General features: G+C 44.6%; 1 protein-coding gene across 1 annotated transcript in view; it reads right to left on the bottom strand.

Moving 5' to 3' along the window:
* The window catches only part of LOC309690427 (titin-like), a 175,415-nt gene that overhangs the window by 8,695 nt on the left and 150,843 nt on the right, over positions 1–15,877 (bottom strand). Inside the window, 23 exon segments of the mRNA XM_082507460.1 lie at positions 45–650; positions 746–1,051; positions 1,309–1,884; positions 2,172–2,471; positions 2,939–3,241; positions 3,333–3,917; positions 4,008–4,310; positions 4,433–4,735; positions 4,824–5,123; positions 5,281–5,568; positions 5,708–6,301; positions 6,384–6,665; positions 6,830–7,132; positions 7,246–7,551; positions 8,519–8,818; positions 8,933–9,223; positions 9,682–9,987; positions 10,077–10,379; positions 10,503–12,569; positions 12,676–12,975; positions 13,077–13,361; positions 13,572–13,865; positions 14,022–15,785. Of these exon segments, the coding sequence (XP_082363586.1) occupies positions 45–650; positions 746–1,051; positions 1,309–1,884; positions 2,172–2,471; positions 2,939–3,241; positions 3,333–3,917; positions 4,008–4,310; positions 4,433–4,735; positions 4,824–5,123; positions 5,281–5,568; positions 5,708–6,301; positions 6,384–6,665; positions 6,830–7,132; positions 7,246–7,551; positions 8,519–8,818; positions 8,933–9,223; positions 9,682–9,987; positions 10,077–10,379; positions 10,503–12,569; positions 12,676–12,975; positions 13,077–13,361; positions 13,572–13,865; positions 14,022–15,785 (11,265 nt within the window).

The following is a 15,877-nucleotide window of genomic DNA, read 5'->3' as shown; positions in this document are numbered from 1 at the left end:
TTTCATAGTTATTTTTTTGTGTAAGACAGCATTTCGGAGCTTACTTTCAACATCCAGAGAGACAGTGGCACAGATGGAGCCTCCCTGGTTGGTGGCCCTAATCTGGTAAACAGTGGAGTCTTCCTCGTCAGCCTCTGTGATGACCAGCTGGTGGTAACCTCCCTTAAACTCCTGGATCTTGATCTTCTTTCCATCAGAATGGACCTCTTTTCCTCGTCTGAACCATTTAATTACAGGCTTGGGCTGTCCTGTAATCTTACACACAAGGGTAGCATTGCTCTTGTACTTGACACTCATGTTCCTCAGCTCCTCCTTAAAGGCAGGAGCACGGATCTCGACAGCTGCGGCTGGAATGATGGGAGTGGTCTCCTCGCTATAGTCACTTTGCCCTCCAAGATTCTCGCATTTGACACGGAAGATGTGCTCAACACCCTCGGTCAGGCGCTTCACAGAAAAGACTGTTTGTTTGATTTCATCTGTGGTCACTGGAGTCCATTCAGTCCATTCCCGCCTGTCCTTTTTGTTCTTCTTCTCCAGGTAGTAGCTCTTGATCTTGGATCCACCATCACTGAGAGGGGGTTTCCAGGAAACCACGCAGGAATCCTTAGTAATTCCAGAAACAACTGGTGATAGAGGTGGCGATGGTCTCTCTGTGAAAGGAGTATATATTTATGAAACCACTGTCAGTATTTCGCATCTCTGTATATGTGACCCATTGTGAAATATTGCCTTTTATTAAACATACCCAGCTGACTCTTGATGAGGATCGGGCAAGTGAGCTCCAGTGGCTCGCTGTTGCCATAGCGATTCTGGGCATAGACCCGGAAGAAGTATCCAGCACTCTCGATGAGGTTGGGCACACGGCAGGATGTGCCATTGATGGATGACGACACCAGTTCCCACTCTGAACCCTCCCTGTCCTCACGCTTCTCCACAATATAGTTCGTAATCATGCAGCCACCGTCATCTTTGGGAGGCTTCCAGCTGATGATCACTGAGTTCTTCAGCAGGGCATCCAGAACAATGGGACCCTGAGGTATATCAGGTTTGTCTAGGAATAGAGGTATGATATATTTACAAATTGGATAATTTCACGCTTACAAATGTATGCATTGCTGCACTTTCCTTCCCACTGTCGCCAAAGTGCTTGCTTGTAGGGGGTCATACAATTGTTGGGTTTTTCTATGTATGTATTATTGTAGGGTCTACCCTACAATATAAAGCACCTTGAGGCGACTGTTGTTGTGATTTGGTGCTGTGGGAATAAAACTGAATTGAATTTCTGGAGGTAATTAACATAGAACATACCGTAGATTTCAACACTGAATGCGGTGTCAGCTCGGCCAAAGTGGTTGTGCAGTCTTATTCTGTATTTGCCTCCATGGACTCTGCGCTGCACGTTCTTGATGACCAGATGTGTGTAGTGCTCAGTGGTCTCAATGCTTATATCTTCTGTGTTTTCCAGAGTCTTTGCCCCATGCAGCCACATGATCTTTGGCTCAGGACGGCCAATGTAAACAGCATGGATACGCAGAGTAGTTCCGAGGCCAGCAAAATGGATTTCCTTCAGTGGGTAGTCAGGGTGGAATGATGGCGCCGCCTCCAAAACCAACATGCCTGTGGTCTCTGCTTCTCCAGCGTCATTGATGGCCTTGCAGGTGTATTCGCCTTCATCTTCCTGCTGGTCAGTCATAATTGACAGGGAGTGGTTGCGGCCGTCAGAGCTCATCTCGTACTTGCGAGACTCGATAATTTCCTTGCCTGCATGATACCACTTTATTTCAGGAACGGGTCTTCCAATAATCTGGCACTTCATAACTGCAGGCTGGCCAAGTTTGGCAGTTACTTCATCCATTTCTTTTCTCAGGCTTGGTTTAGTTTCAGCTGGAAAAACAAACCAAAGAAGCATATTTATAAAAAAATAAACAGCATACTCTATATATGGTAAGTCTGTCTAAATATGTCTTTTTCATACTGGTTATTTTTTTTGTAATAGTATTGTATTGAATTATAACATTATAACTTATAACCATACCCATGGATATGGTCTGTACCAGTGTGCATACATTGTATATAGTGGTATATCACTAGTTGCCAAATAGGAATGTTTCTAGGTATTATCCCTGTAAATAAATATAAATTTAATAATAAATATATTCTTAGGTACTCACAAGTCAGCTTGGTTTTGATACATGTGGCAGTCCTACGAGGCCTGCTCATTCCCGTCTCATTCTCAGCAAACACCCTGAATTCATATTCTGTGGCCTCAGCTAGTCCACGTGCCGTGAACTCCTTTTCCTTAAGTCTCTCCTTGTTACACTTTTTCCAGGTGCTCTCTGTGGACTTCCTGTATTCCACCCAATAGCCCAGGACCTCCTTTCCACCATCACACTCTGGAGCTTGCCAGCGGATTGTTATGTTGTTGTTACTCACGTTCACTGTGTCAATTTCACCTGGTTGACTGGGCTTGTCTGAAAGGAGAGAAAAGGGTGAGCCTATTTAATGTTTTTTTCTCTTTTTAAAACACAGCGAGAGAGCCCACCTACCTACTTCAATATACTGACAAGATCAAGTAATCGATTGTACAACTGCAACTCATTACACTGATTACATAAGTTTACATAAGATTGTAATGTAATGTAATTTAAACACATCTGTTTAAAATCCCTCAGCGACCTAGTGCATTTCACTTCTAACATTGGTTGCCAAAGACCAATCACGGGTTAGTGGTAGGGTTTATGCTAGCTCAAGGCCCCCTCATGTTTCTAAAATGTGTGCTTATCGGGAATACCTAAATGCAAAAGCTTTCACAAAAAAATGTAATGCCAAAATGTGTGAAATTCCAGACGAAAGTTACCCACTTCTAGTTTCTGAAAATTTGCATGTGGCAGAAACAAACCCCAAACCTAACAAAAACTTTTAAGGACATGAGACTCACCGAATGGATCTTTGCATGTGACTGGGTCCGACACAGGACCTGCCTCACTCTCGCCTATGTCATTGACAGCAACAATGCGGAACTGGTAGTCCGTATCTGGGGTGAGTCCAGGTAGAGTAAACATGGTGGAGGTTATCTTGGCCTCGTGACGGGACCATGTTTCAGCAGACACCACCTTGTACTCAACAAAGTAACCAGTGATAGCAGATCCTCCATCATCCTTTGGTCTGGACCATGCAAGTGCCACTGAGCTCTTGGTGACATCCATAATCTCTGGTGGGGTAGTTGAAGGCTCAGGGGAACCTGATTTGAAAGATGGGGAATTTTTTAATTGTTTCTGAATACAAGCCTGAAGGGTTTGAAAAAAACAAAAAACAAAACAAGGAATACTTACAGAGAGGAGTCATGGGTACCAGTGGCTGTTCAGACTTCAGGGATGCACTGATACCAAATGAGTTTTCAGCTGTGACCTTGAAGTGATACTCTGTTCCCTCCTTCAGGCCCTTAACAAGCAACTGAGTTTCAGTCACTCTACAGTCTACAGTATACCAGGCATTTCTGGTTGCCTCACGTCTTTCCACAATATAACCAAGGATTTCTGAGCCACCGTCATCAATAGGTGCCTTCCAGGACAGCCTGACAGAGTTGGCCTGAATCTCCTCAAAGACTATTGGTCCCTCTGGAGCACTTGGTCTGCCAATGACCTTCACCTTGATTTGGACTTTCTTCTTGCCAACCTTATTCTCCAGCAGGAGATCATAGACACCAGAGTCACTCCTCTCAGCTCCCTTGATTACAAGCTCACTGGCATCTTCAGTGGAGGCAATCATAGCCCTGGCAGACACTAAACCGCCATCCTTTGACCACTTGCAGGTTGGCTGAGGTTTACCTTTAATGGGTACAGATAATCTAAGCACTCCTCCGTAGCGGACCACGTACAGATCTTTGTATTTCAGCTCCAGGTCATATTCAGGAGATTCTGGAAAATATTGATACCAAAAGTTAGGTCCATTCTGTACTAGTTTTAGTTGTACACACATCATCTTGGAGAAAGTCTGTTTGTTCTTACCAAGCATCTCAGTCACAGTAACTGTTCCAGGCACTTCAGCGGGCTCTCCAGAGCCACCAGCATTGCAGGCCATCACACGGAATTTGAACTGCTCTCCTTGTGGCATGTTGGTCAGAGTGTACTCACAAATTAGAGATGGTGTGGTGTTGCATTTGATCCAGGCCATAGTGCCCACCTTCTGCATCTCAATCAGGTAACCATCTACCCTAGCGTCTCCCTCATCATCAGGAGGACTCCAAGCCAGTGACACAGAGGACTTTGTGGTATCAGTGATCCTTGGATTCTGAGGACAGCCAGGTGGATCTGGTTGGGGAACAGAACAATATCAGTATGTAGTCTGTTGCTCTTTTGTGACTTTCAATGTCAAGAGTCATGTCACACACATATGTCTAAAATTCTAGATTTATATCAAAATGTTGTCTTACCAATGGGATCTGTTGCCACTGCTGGTTTAGATGGCAGACTTGGCTTGCTAAGTCCTCTGGCATTGATGGCAGTGATTCTGTGTTCGTACTCAAGACCCTCGATCAGCTCAGTAGACCGGTATCTAGTCATGGTTACGGGGTTCTTGTTGGCACGCACCCATCTATCAGCCCTGACTTCTTTCCGTTCAATGATGTAACCAGAAACTTCAAGGCCACCATCCTCATCTGGCGGCTCCCAAGCCACAGTCATACCATCACGAGAAACATCGAAAACAACTGGACGTCCAGGTGGTCCAGGAACATCTGACGAGGGAAGGGAAAACATGTTACCACTGTTACCATCATATGTATCAACCAAATATAATATTTAAGGGAATGATAGCGGTCTTACTCTTCATGCTTCTGCAGGTGACAATCTCAGACTGCAGGAATTCTCCAGTGCCGTAATGATTCACAGCAGCTGCACGGAAGACATACTCATCTCCCTCGATCAGGTTATCAAATTTAAACATTGGTCGGCTGACAGAGTCAGAGACAGGCACCCAACCAGGTCTGTGGGCATCACGCTGCTCCACCACATAGCCACTGATGGGAGCTCCACCATCTCTGATTGGAGGATCCCAACTGCAAGTGACGGTGGTGGCATCAATCTCGTCAAACCTGATGGGTCCCTTTGGCTCATCAGGTTTAGCTAGTAAATAAAGTTTCATAAAATTAAACGTTACACTCACCTGAATGTACGTAAAGCTAAATGTTAATATTACCTATACCACTGCCAATACAGAAATAGCTAGACTTGACTTGGTAGCAAAAATATAAGCAATACTAAATCAGGGTTGGTTTCTTACAGAGAATGACGACTTTGATGAACTCAGTGATGACACCAACAGCATTCTTCACCTCCAGGGTGTAGTCACCAGTGTCATCGATGGTGGTGTCAGACATCGTCAGTTTGGTGAACTTGCCAGTACTCTTGATCTTGACACGGTCTGTGATTTTTATCTTGTTGTCACCAAAGTACCAGGAGCAAACAGGAGGAGGTCTGCCGATGATAGGCAGGTCCAGATCCAGGGTCTTGCCAGCCAGCACATTGACAACCTTCTGAGGAATGCCAGAGAAGTCCACTACTGGCATTACTGGAAGGGAGAGATTAAAATATAGTTAGGAAAAAGTGTAACGTGAACAACAACTTTGTGAGTTTTTGTCAATTTTTCTTTGCCTTAAGCTGTAAAAACATTTTAACTGCAAGTAGTACAAGTTGGCTTTGTTTGTTACCTCTCTGTTCCTGTACAGTGACAGCTGCAACAAGTTCTTTGGGTTCACTGGCTCCTCGGCTGTTGATGGCTCTGATTCTGAACAAGTACTGCTCCTTCTCATTCAGCTTCTCAATGGTGTGCTCAAAGTCTGTGAGCTTCAATGTAGCCACCTTCATCCATTTGTCGGTACCAAACTTGCAGGCTTCAATGACATAACCTATCAGTCTGCTGCCACCATCATGTTCCGGTTTCTCCCAGCCCAGGGTGACAGTGCTCTTGGTGACATCGATCACTTCCAATTTTTGTGGTGGCAGAGGCACCTCGCAAACCAGGATGACATCTGGTGTCTCACAGGGCTCTCCAATACCATAGATGTTCTCAGGGAGAACACGGAAATAATACAGCATGCCCTCCATCAGGCCATCGATCTTGTAAGATGTTTTACTGCACTTGGCTGTGACTGTTTTGTAGGCTCTCATGGACGCTTCACGCCTCTCAATGATGTAATTGTTGACAGGAGCACCGCCATCCACAGTTGGAGCATCCCAAGAGATGGTTGCAGACTCCTTGGTCAGTTCCTTCATTTTGATTGGCCCAGTTGGTCCAGGAGTATCTAAAGAAAAGCACATACTTTACTCAAAAGGCCAGTTCATAAAAGTTTCTGTAACACATTAAAAAAAATCCATTCAACCTACCATAAACCTTGACCAAAATGCTGACTTCCTGTTTCCCGGCAGAGTTCTCCGCCACCAGAGTGTACCTGCCAGCATCGTAGCGGTTGACTTTGTCAATAATGAGAGTGGTGGAAGTGTTGGTGACCTCAATGAAGCCTCTGTTGTGGAGGTCAACACCAGGCTTGCTCCACGTTATTGTAGGAGCAGGACGACCAGTGACACGAACAAATAAGCGAAGGGAGCCACTGGCCCGCAAGCAGATAGTTTTCTTAAGGTCATCGTGGAGCTCGAAGTCAGGAGTTTCTGTGTGAGGTGACAATGATAGGTTTGTAATCTTGGTGATAAAGTAATGTCAAAGTTACCATATCTGGAAAGACTTGCAAATAAACTGTAGTGGAAGAAGAAATGGCACAACAAAATCAAATGCAAATGCATTTAAGTTTATGCTTTTCTAAAGTTTTACTTACCAATTCTCTCCACTGGCTCGGTCTCAGCACATGGGTCACTGAAGTCTCCTGTACCATTAATGTTAATGCCGGCCACTCTGAAGCAGTACTTCTTGCCTGCTGAAAGTCCGGTTACTACATACTCTGTGGTACGCAGGGTCTTTTCATGGGCCTTCTTCCATTCTTCTGCTCCCACTTCCTTCATCTCTAGAATATAGCCAATCACATCAGCTCCTCCATCCTCTACGGGTCGGGACCAGGCCAGGCTGATGCTGTCAGCGTGTGTGTCAGTGATACGAGGAATAGAAGGAGGAGCAGGGGTACCTGAAGGAACAGCATAAAAAGATATAGTAGAGATATCATGATGCATTCACTGATAATTCAATATAAATGGATAAAAATGTGGAAGTTTTTGTTACTGAACAAACTCGACTTACATGTTGGCACTCTGCAGACAACATATAGAGAAACCTCGCTGGGCTCACTTTCTCCAGCCTTGTTGATGGCCGTCACTCTGAACTGGTAGATGTTGCCTTCAGTCAAACCGGACACTTTCAGCGTGGTGTCTAAGTGAGCACCATCTCTGTTCACCTTCACCCAGCGAGCACTCTTTCTCTCACGTCTCTCGACTAAGTAATGGATCAATGGGCTACCTCCATCGCTCTCTGGTTTCAGCCACTCAATGGTGGCAAAGTCCTTTCCTGATGCCAGGATCTCTGGAGCACCAGGAGGAGATGGCACAGCTGCAGGAGAGATGACAGGTGATGCAGAGTTAATTTACAAAGAATCTAGAGTAACTATTGTTGCAAATCAAAATACATCAAAAACCTTTTGATTATATGGAGGCACAAACCTGACAGCTTCTGTATCTCCATTTACTTTTGTTTAGCGTAAGAAAAAAGAAATACTTCTGGGACAGGAAAATGAAACAGACTTCCCTCTTTCAGTGGTGGGATGCATTAATACCATAAAAATGATTGCACTATCTAGTATCTCAACATTTTTCAGTTATCAGTTCAGCATTCCTCAGTGCTTTCCAACAACTACAGTGGACATTTAAGCCTGCACCCTGTTACAACATAGGCATAGTTGTTTAGGACTCCACTGCACAGCAAAAACATCACACAGCTCCTTAAACTGTCGGGACATTTACTGTCCTTCTTTAAGAAGCTGGGTTTTTAACTTCACACCATCCAGCAAAACTTGAATGGTGCATTTTCAGATGTATTCTGGGTAGACTGGGAGGTGAAGTGTGAATAAAAGTTTGAAAAATACCAAAACTATCACCTTGAATGGTCAGCATACTCTAATGTAATTCAGTGTTCACAGACTGTATTTTTCCCACTATATGAGATTAAATTACTTCTCGCCTCGTTTGCCAAATGTTTAACAGCATCTGTATCTCACACTTTATGATGCCAGGGCATTTTCTGACCCACACTGTTCAATCCTGGAAATCTGAAACAGACCTAATGTGGGTGAAGGAATTAGGAAATGTATTACAGATAGTCTTTGTCAAACAAAGAAAATCTGGTTACCGATCACCAGTCTGATTGAAAACTTGAAATGAATGTGTATTGGTACTACCAGTACTTGTGGGTTTCTCTTGTAGTTTTTTGTGTAACATTTAAAAAAGCAGCGCTCGGATTGTACGATGATGTCAGTAACTAACTAGGTATTGTTTCATAAGGATGTGGCTGTTATACTTACTAAAGGTGTTTCTGGCGACCATGGGCTCTGACTGGAGATAGACTCCAGGCCCGTACTTGTTGACTCCCCGCACCCTGAACAGGTACTCTGTGTTTTTCATCAGCCCGGTGATGTTGCAGGTCAGTTCCTTGCATTCGGCATGCATTATTACCCAGTTAAGTCTGTTTGTGTCACGCCTCTCCACAATGTAGTGAGAGACGTCATCACCACCATCTTCAAGAGGAGGCTTCCAGCTCAGAGTGCAGGATTCCTCTGTTATCTTACTGATCTCAATGCTGCCCTCACAAACTCCAGGTGTGTCTGAAAGAAAGCCAGATGTACGAATGCTTAGATGCTAGGATGTTCAAAATGAACACGTCCAGTGTAATTTGTGAATGCATTAAAATAAATGGTTAAAAATAAAAAGCCACTCACCAAGCACTTTGACATTGACTTCTGCAGTTTTGGTTCCACTTACGTTCCTGACTGTGAGGATGTATTTTCCAGTGTCATCTCTGTCACAGAATTTGATGATGGCCATGGCTCTAGTCGGGGTATACTGCAAGTGGTACTTTTCACACAAGTCCAGCTCTCTGTTACCCTTGGACCAAGAAGCCTTAGGATCAGGTCTTCCACCCACTGCAGCATCCAGAACCAGGTCTGAACCAGCCCGGACCATCACAGTTTCAGAGAGCAGCTTGCTGTCAAGCTGGGCCTTTGGAGGCTCTGTCAAGTGGTTATGAAGTACAGGGTTTTGAAACTTTGTTTAAACTGAATTGACATGTCTTGAAAATATTTTGGTCTTGGTTTGGTTGTCTTGATGCATGCTCAATCATCCAGGTAAGTAAATCCCCAAAAGTTGATTCTGTTCATCTGGACGTTTTCAGTAGGAGAAACGTTTTGTCTTATAAACAGTACATTTGCATAATGGCTGAAACTAGCACCACTGAGTCAAATGTACTGGTTATAAGATTGGGGAAACCTGCAGTCAGCTGAGACTGAAGGAGTCACCTGGATGAGTGACAAAATGTTTCTCCCACTGAAAACGTCCAGATGAACAGAATCAACTTTTGGGGACTCGGTTTGATTGCTTACACTGATTTAGCAGAAAACACAAGTTTCATTTTACTGTGAATTTATTTTGTGGCATGTTGATGAAACTGTGTCATGGTCTCAAATCTTACCAAAGTCAGTTTTGCACTGCACAGAGCCGGTGGACTCAGAGGGTCTGCTGAAGACCTGGTTGGCATTCTTGGCAATAACCCTGAACTCGTAGGGCTCTCCCTCTCCCAGCGCAGTAACAGTATAGAAGTTGTCAGTCACGTTGGTGTAGTTACACTTCAGCCAGCGGCCCTCGCCAGTCAACGTGTATGGCTTGCGTTCAATGATGTAGCCCACAATTGGACTGCCACCGTCATACAGTGGAGACGACCACTTCAGGGATACTGTGGTCCTTGTTACGTTGGTGACTTCAGGCTTACCCGGTGGATCTAAACAACAAATCAACAATGTTTGTCAGACATTTTTGTCTAAAAACATATTAATTTAGTAACTCTTCATGGTGTGATACTAAACTCACCAACAGGGTTTTGAGCAACTGCTCCCTTTGAGGCCTCACTAGCTTTGCTCAGTCCAGCACTGTTCATGGCATAAACCCTGAACTGATATTCCAGGCCTTCCACCAGACCTTCCACCTTGTAAGAGCACTCAAAGCAAGGGATCTTGTTCTCCCTCACCCACAGGATATTGTTCCTTTCCTTCTTCTCAATCCAGTAACCAGTCACCTTGCTTCCACCATCATGGTAGGGCTCCTCCCATTGCAGTGTCATTGTATTAGCAGTGACATTAAAGATTATAGGCTTTGTCGGTGGACCTGCAGGTGCTGTGATCAGAAATTAGGTATTGCTGTTTTATTCAAGTTCAACATAAGAATCTTATGGAATAGGATGGAAATGAATATTATAAATTCATAAGCTCAAAAGTAACATTATAGAGTAACACTTACTGTAAGGATGCTCAGCGACAATAGTCTCAGACTCAGTGGACTTGCTGACACCAAATCTGTTTTCTGCAGAGACCCTGAATGTGTACTGCATGTATTTGGTCAGGTTACTGACGTGGAGAGAGGTGCGCTTCACGCTGGAGTTGATGAGCTGCCAGGCCGTTGAGCCAGATTCACGCTTCTCTACGATGTAGTTGGTGATGTCAGTGCCACCATCATCTTCTGGTGGATGCCAGTTAACAACACAGGACTCAGAAGTAATTGATGAGATTTCTATTGGTCCACTTGGAGGACTGGGTCTGCCTGTGACATTAACTTCAATAGTAAACGTTCTGGTTCCTGCCACATTCTCCAGAGTCAGATGGTATTTCCCACCATCTCCTCTCATGGCCTCCTTAACTGAGATACTGGTTCTGTCCTTAGTAACTTTGATTGAGACTCTGTCTGTGTTTTTCAGTCTCATTTCCTCCAACTTCCAGGTGGTCTTAGGAGCAGGTCTGCCACTGATTGGAACATCGATGGTGAAAGTGCTTCCAGACCTGCATGTGATGAGCTGGTTGGTGATTTCACTGAGGTCAGCAGCAGGTTCAATGTGAGGCTCTTTGACCAGCACAGGAGCCAGAGTTTCCTTGGGCTTGCTATAACCAGCTTCATTCTTAGCCTTCACACAGAAGTCATATTCATCACCCTTGTTGAGCTTTTCGACAACATAGGTCAGATTTTTGGTGTTGCCAACAACTACCCATTTGTCTGTACCTTTTGGCCTAGCTTCAATGACATAACACTGAATGCGACTACCGCCATCATGCTCTGGTTTCAGCCAGCCTAGTGACACAGAGTTGTCTGTGGTGTCGAGGATATCCAGTCTCTTTGGAGCTGATGGTGCTGCAGTGGCAATGACAGGCTCAGTCAGCTCAAATGCCTCACCCACACCGTGCTGGTTCTCGGCTGAGACTCTGAAGAAGTATGGCACTCCTTCCAGCAGGTCCTGTATCTTTAGGTAGTGCTGTGTGCATTTGCTACCGGACTGCTGCCAAGTGCGGCGGCTAGCCTCACGCCTCTCAACAATATAGTGATGGATTCTGGCTCCGCCATCATTAAGAGGAGATTTCCACATAAGTGTGACTGAGCCTCTGGTCACCTCCATGAAGGCAACAGCCTCTGGAGGTCCAGGAGTGTCCATGACTTTTACAACAAATGTAGTAGCCTTGCTACCACTGGAATTTTCTAGGTTTACAGTATATTTGCCAGTATCATTTCTAGAGCAGTTTTCAATGCTCAGAGAACTGTAACCATCAGTAGTTGTTACCTCTGACATGACACTGAGCTCTCCTTCCTCCTTCACCCAAGTGGCAGTAGGAATAGGCTTTCCTCTGAAGTGGATGCCCAAGCACACTGAACCTCCCGCTTTGACAATGTGTGTCTGCTTAAAGGCAGCATCAATATCTACCTGTGGCACTGTTAGCCTATCTACTGCCTGAGCAGGCTCTGGAATTTCCTTGTCTTCACCTCTACCCACATGATTGACAGCTGCAACACGGAATTTGTACTCAGCCCCTGTCTGCAGACCTGTCACCACATAATTTGTTTCAGTTACAAGCTCCTCATTTACTCTCTTCCATTCCACCTCTTCTCCCTTCACCATTTCAATTATGTAGCCAAGAATCTCCATGCCTCCATCGTCAGCAGGCTTGGTCCATTCCAAACTGATGGAGGTACTGGTGGAGTCCGAAACACAGACCACTGATGGAGCGCAAGGTATATCTTTTGGCTCAGCGGCTTTGATGGGTAAAGAGATGTTGCTAGGAGTTCCAACACCAGCATCATTTACAGCCATAACACGGAACTCGTATTCCATATCCTCTGTCAGGTTGATAACCCTATGTGCACAGTCAGTAATAGGCTTCTTGGTGATCACCTTGTAGAACCGGACAGTCTTCTTTTCACGTTTTTCCAGGATGTAATAATGAATCGGGCTTCCTCCATCAGATTTTGGAGGAGTCCAGGACAAGGTGATGCTCTCTCCTGTAACTTCAGTTGCATCAGGAGTGCCTGGAGCATCAGGAGTGGCTGGGGAAACAATTTTAATAGTGAGTGGAAATGACTAAATAAATGTAATATAGATTTGAAAACTTCCATATGTTGATTTTTAAAACCTTCCAAAATGACAACTTACTGTATTGCATCTGTGCAATGATGGGACTGGATTCCAGAGGTCTGCCAACTCCAAACTTGTTAACAGCAGAGACCCTGAATTGATACTCATTAGTCTTAATGAGCTTGGTTGCGTGGAAGGTGCACTCCTTACATTCATCAGACACCAATGCCCACGAAATCTTGGCTGTCTCACGCTTCTCAATGATGTAATGTGAAATCTCAGAACAACCATCTTTCTCTGGTGGGTTCCAAGACAGACTGCACTTGCCCTCTGAGATGTTACTGAAAGTGATCGGTCCAACAGGCTCGCCAGGTGTATCTGTGTCAAATAGTTGTGAGAAAGTTAAGTTAGAATACAAATGAATAGAATGGTAAATATTGATACTGAAGTATAGGGAGAAAACTTTCAAAAATGCAAACCTTGGACTTGAACAAGGATGTTTTCCTTTTTGGTTCCAGACCCATTGGTAGCTTCCACAGTGTAGCGCCCACAGTGTGAACGATCAGCATCCCTGACAAAGAGGGTGCTGGATCCAGGAACTGTAATAATGTCCATCATCTTTTTTGTAATCTCCACACCTTCTCGGAACCAGACAACTTTGGGAACTGGGCGTCCAGTGATGGTCACCTTTAGCCTGATGCTGTCTCCTGCCTTGACTGTCAAACCTTCAAAGTACTCTGGGCCAAACTCAATGTTTGGAAGAGCTGGTTTGGGAAAAAAGGCATTAGTTTACAGCGGGCAGCTTTAGTAAGCTATGTAGAGGTAATTCTTGGAAAAATGAGCTGAGGAAAACATGGGTAGCAACCAAGGGAAACAAAAGCATTGGACTTCAACTATACTATTTACCCTTTAAACTCTGATTTAATGCTTCCCCAATATCTACACTGTCCAAGCTCTTTCCTGCTATTACTCACCATTTTCACTTCTGACAGCAATCATGCCAGAAGAGTTGGATGGAGGACTGACAACACCCATGGCATTTCTGGCAATGACCCTAAACTCATAGCGTTCATTTATTGCCAATCCAGTGACGGTATACTGACAGTCGTGCACATCAGTCAAGTTGGCCTTGAACCAGCGTCCATGTCCTTGGCGTTTCTCGATATTGTATCCAACAATCTTGCTACCGCCATCACGTTTGGGTGCATCCCATTTCAGTGACACTGAGTCACTAGTCACATCAGTGTAATCAGGCTGGCCAGGAGGATCTGAAATGCATAATGCACCTTTTAACTCTTTGCCACAGTGTTTTTATTCCGACAACATTTTTCTCAGATTTTATACATAACATGCAAAATTTCCAGCATGTTGTATTTTTCTAGTGTAACAAAGGGATTTATGTCATGGTCTGAATTAATACTCACCAACTGGACTGACGGCCATGATTGGTTTGCTCTCATCACTCATTCGGCTGAACCCAGCATCATTCTGTGCATAGACTCTAAAGGAGTATTCAAGGCCTTCAATGAGCTCCAAAATCCTGTGATCTGTTTCTTTGATCAACATAGTGTTCACCTTTTGCCACATAATGCTATTCTTCTCCTTCTTCTCCACATGATAGCCCTGAATAGGGGTGCCACCATCATAGATAGGTTTCTCCCATTGAATGGTCATACCATCGTTGGTAACATTGTATACAATCGGCTTGCCTGGTGGGCCTGGTGGTCTGAATTGGTGCTTGGCAATAACCATTTGCGAAAGCAGAGGCTCGCTGACACCATACCTGTTTTCAGCACACACTCTAAACTGGTATTGGACACCTTTGATAAGGTTGGAGACTTTGAATTGAGTATCCTGTACACTGGAGGAGGCCATCTTCCAGTCATTTTGGGAGGTATCACGTTTCTCCACGGTGTAGCAAGTTATGTCTCCACCACCATAGTCATTTGGTTCATCCCATGAGATCATAATGCTTTCTGCTCTCACTTCGTCCAGTCGGATAGGTCCAACAGGCTTTGATGGTGGTCCCAGTGTGATGACATGGATGTGGAAGGATTTCCTGTTCACTTTGTTGTCAAGGGTTAAGGTGTATTTGCCCTCATTCTCCTTCTTCACATTCTTAATCATTAGGGTGGCTTTGTTTTCTGTTGTCTTGAAGCGTACTTGATCACTCTCTTTAAGCGGCAGGCTGTCCTTCATCCAAAGAACAGAAGGTCTGGGTTTGCCTTTGTATGGCAGTTCAATGTGCACATTGTGACCCAGGCGAATGCTGATGCTACCATGTGGATATTCTGTAAGGTCTGCCTCTGGTGTAATAATGTAGTCAATGACCTTGATAGGTCCAATTTCAACAAAATCTCCATGTCCTTTCTCATTCCTGGCAGCAACTCTAAAGAACATGTTCGAGTGCTCCTTCAGTTTCTTTACCTCAAACTCACACTGTCTGCTTGTTCCTCCTAATGACCAATCTTCATTCTTGACCTTCTTCTCAATAATGTAGTCAGAGATTATACTACCACCATCGTAATCTGGTTTAAGCCACTGGAGAGTGATGGAGGTCTTTGATGAATCTTTCATTGAAACCTCCTTGACTGGGCCTGGAGTTTCTGTAGCCTTAACAGGTTCATGTGTTTCACATGGATCACCGATACCATTCTCATTCTCTGCTAAGACACGGAAGAAGAAGGATGTCTTTTCAGAAAGATCTTCAATGGTGTATGTTGTGTCTGTGCATTTGTTTGTCACCATAGAGTATGATCTCTTGGATGAGTCTCTCTTCTCCACAACATAGTTAGTAATCTCTGCACCGCCATCAAGAAGTGGGGCCTCCCAGCAGAGAGTCACCTTTCCACGGGTCACCTCCTTCAGGACCAGGTTCCTGCACTGAGCTGGGGTGTCTTGGACTTTGACAGACAGAGTCACTGTCTTGGGCTCACCCACACCATTCTCTATCTTTACTGTATATTTTCCAGTATCAAGCTTGGTCACCTCACGCATAACAAGGACTGTGCTTGTGTCTGAATGGTGGAATTCATATTTGGGATCGTGGTCAATGCATTCTTCTCCCTTGCTCCAAGAGGCAGTGGGCGCAGGTCTGCCCTTCAATGGAACAGACAGCTCAACATCCTTGCCGGCCTTCACAATGTAGTGAGTTCTCATGGCAACATCAGAGTCAATCTGGGCCTCCTCTGGGAAGGGAGTATATAGAAGGTCATACAGGGGAAACTATATGTGGGCAACATGAATACAAAACAAGAAACACATGCTGTACACTGAAGAC

This window comes from Aulonocara stuartgranti (genome assembly GCF_965226115.1).
Source record: "Aulonocara stuartgranti genome assembly, chromosome: 16".
Taxonomy (NCBI): Eukaryota; Metazoa; Chordata; class Actinopteri; order Cichliformes; family Cichlidae; genus Aulonocara; species Aulonocara stuartgranti.
The sequence above is the reverse complement of the archived record's forward strand: the minus strand, read 5'-3'. Positions and strand labels throughout refer to the sequence as shown.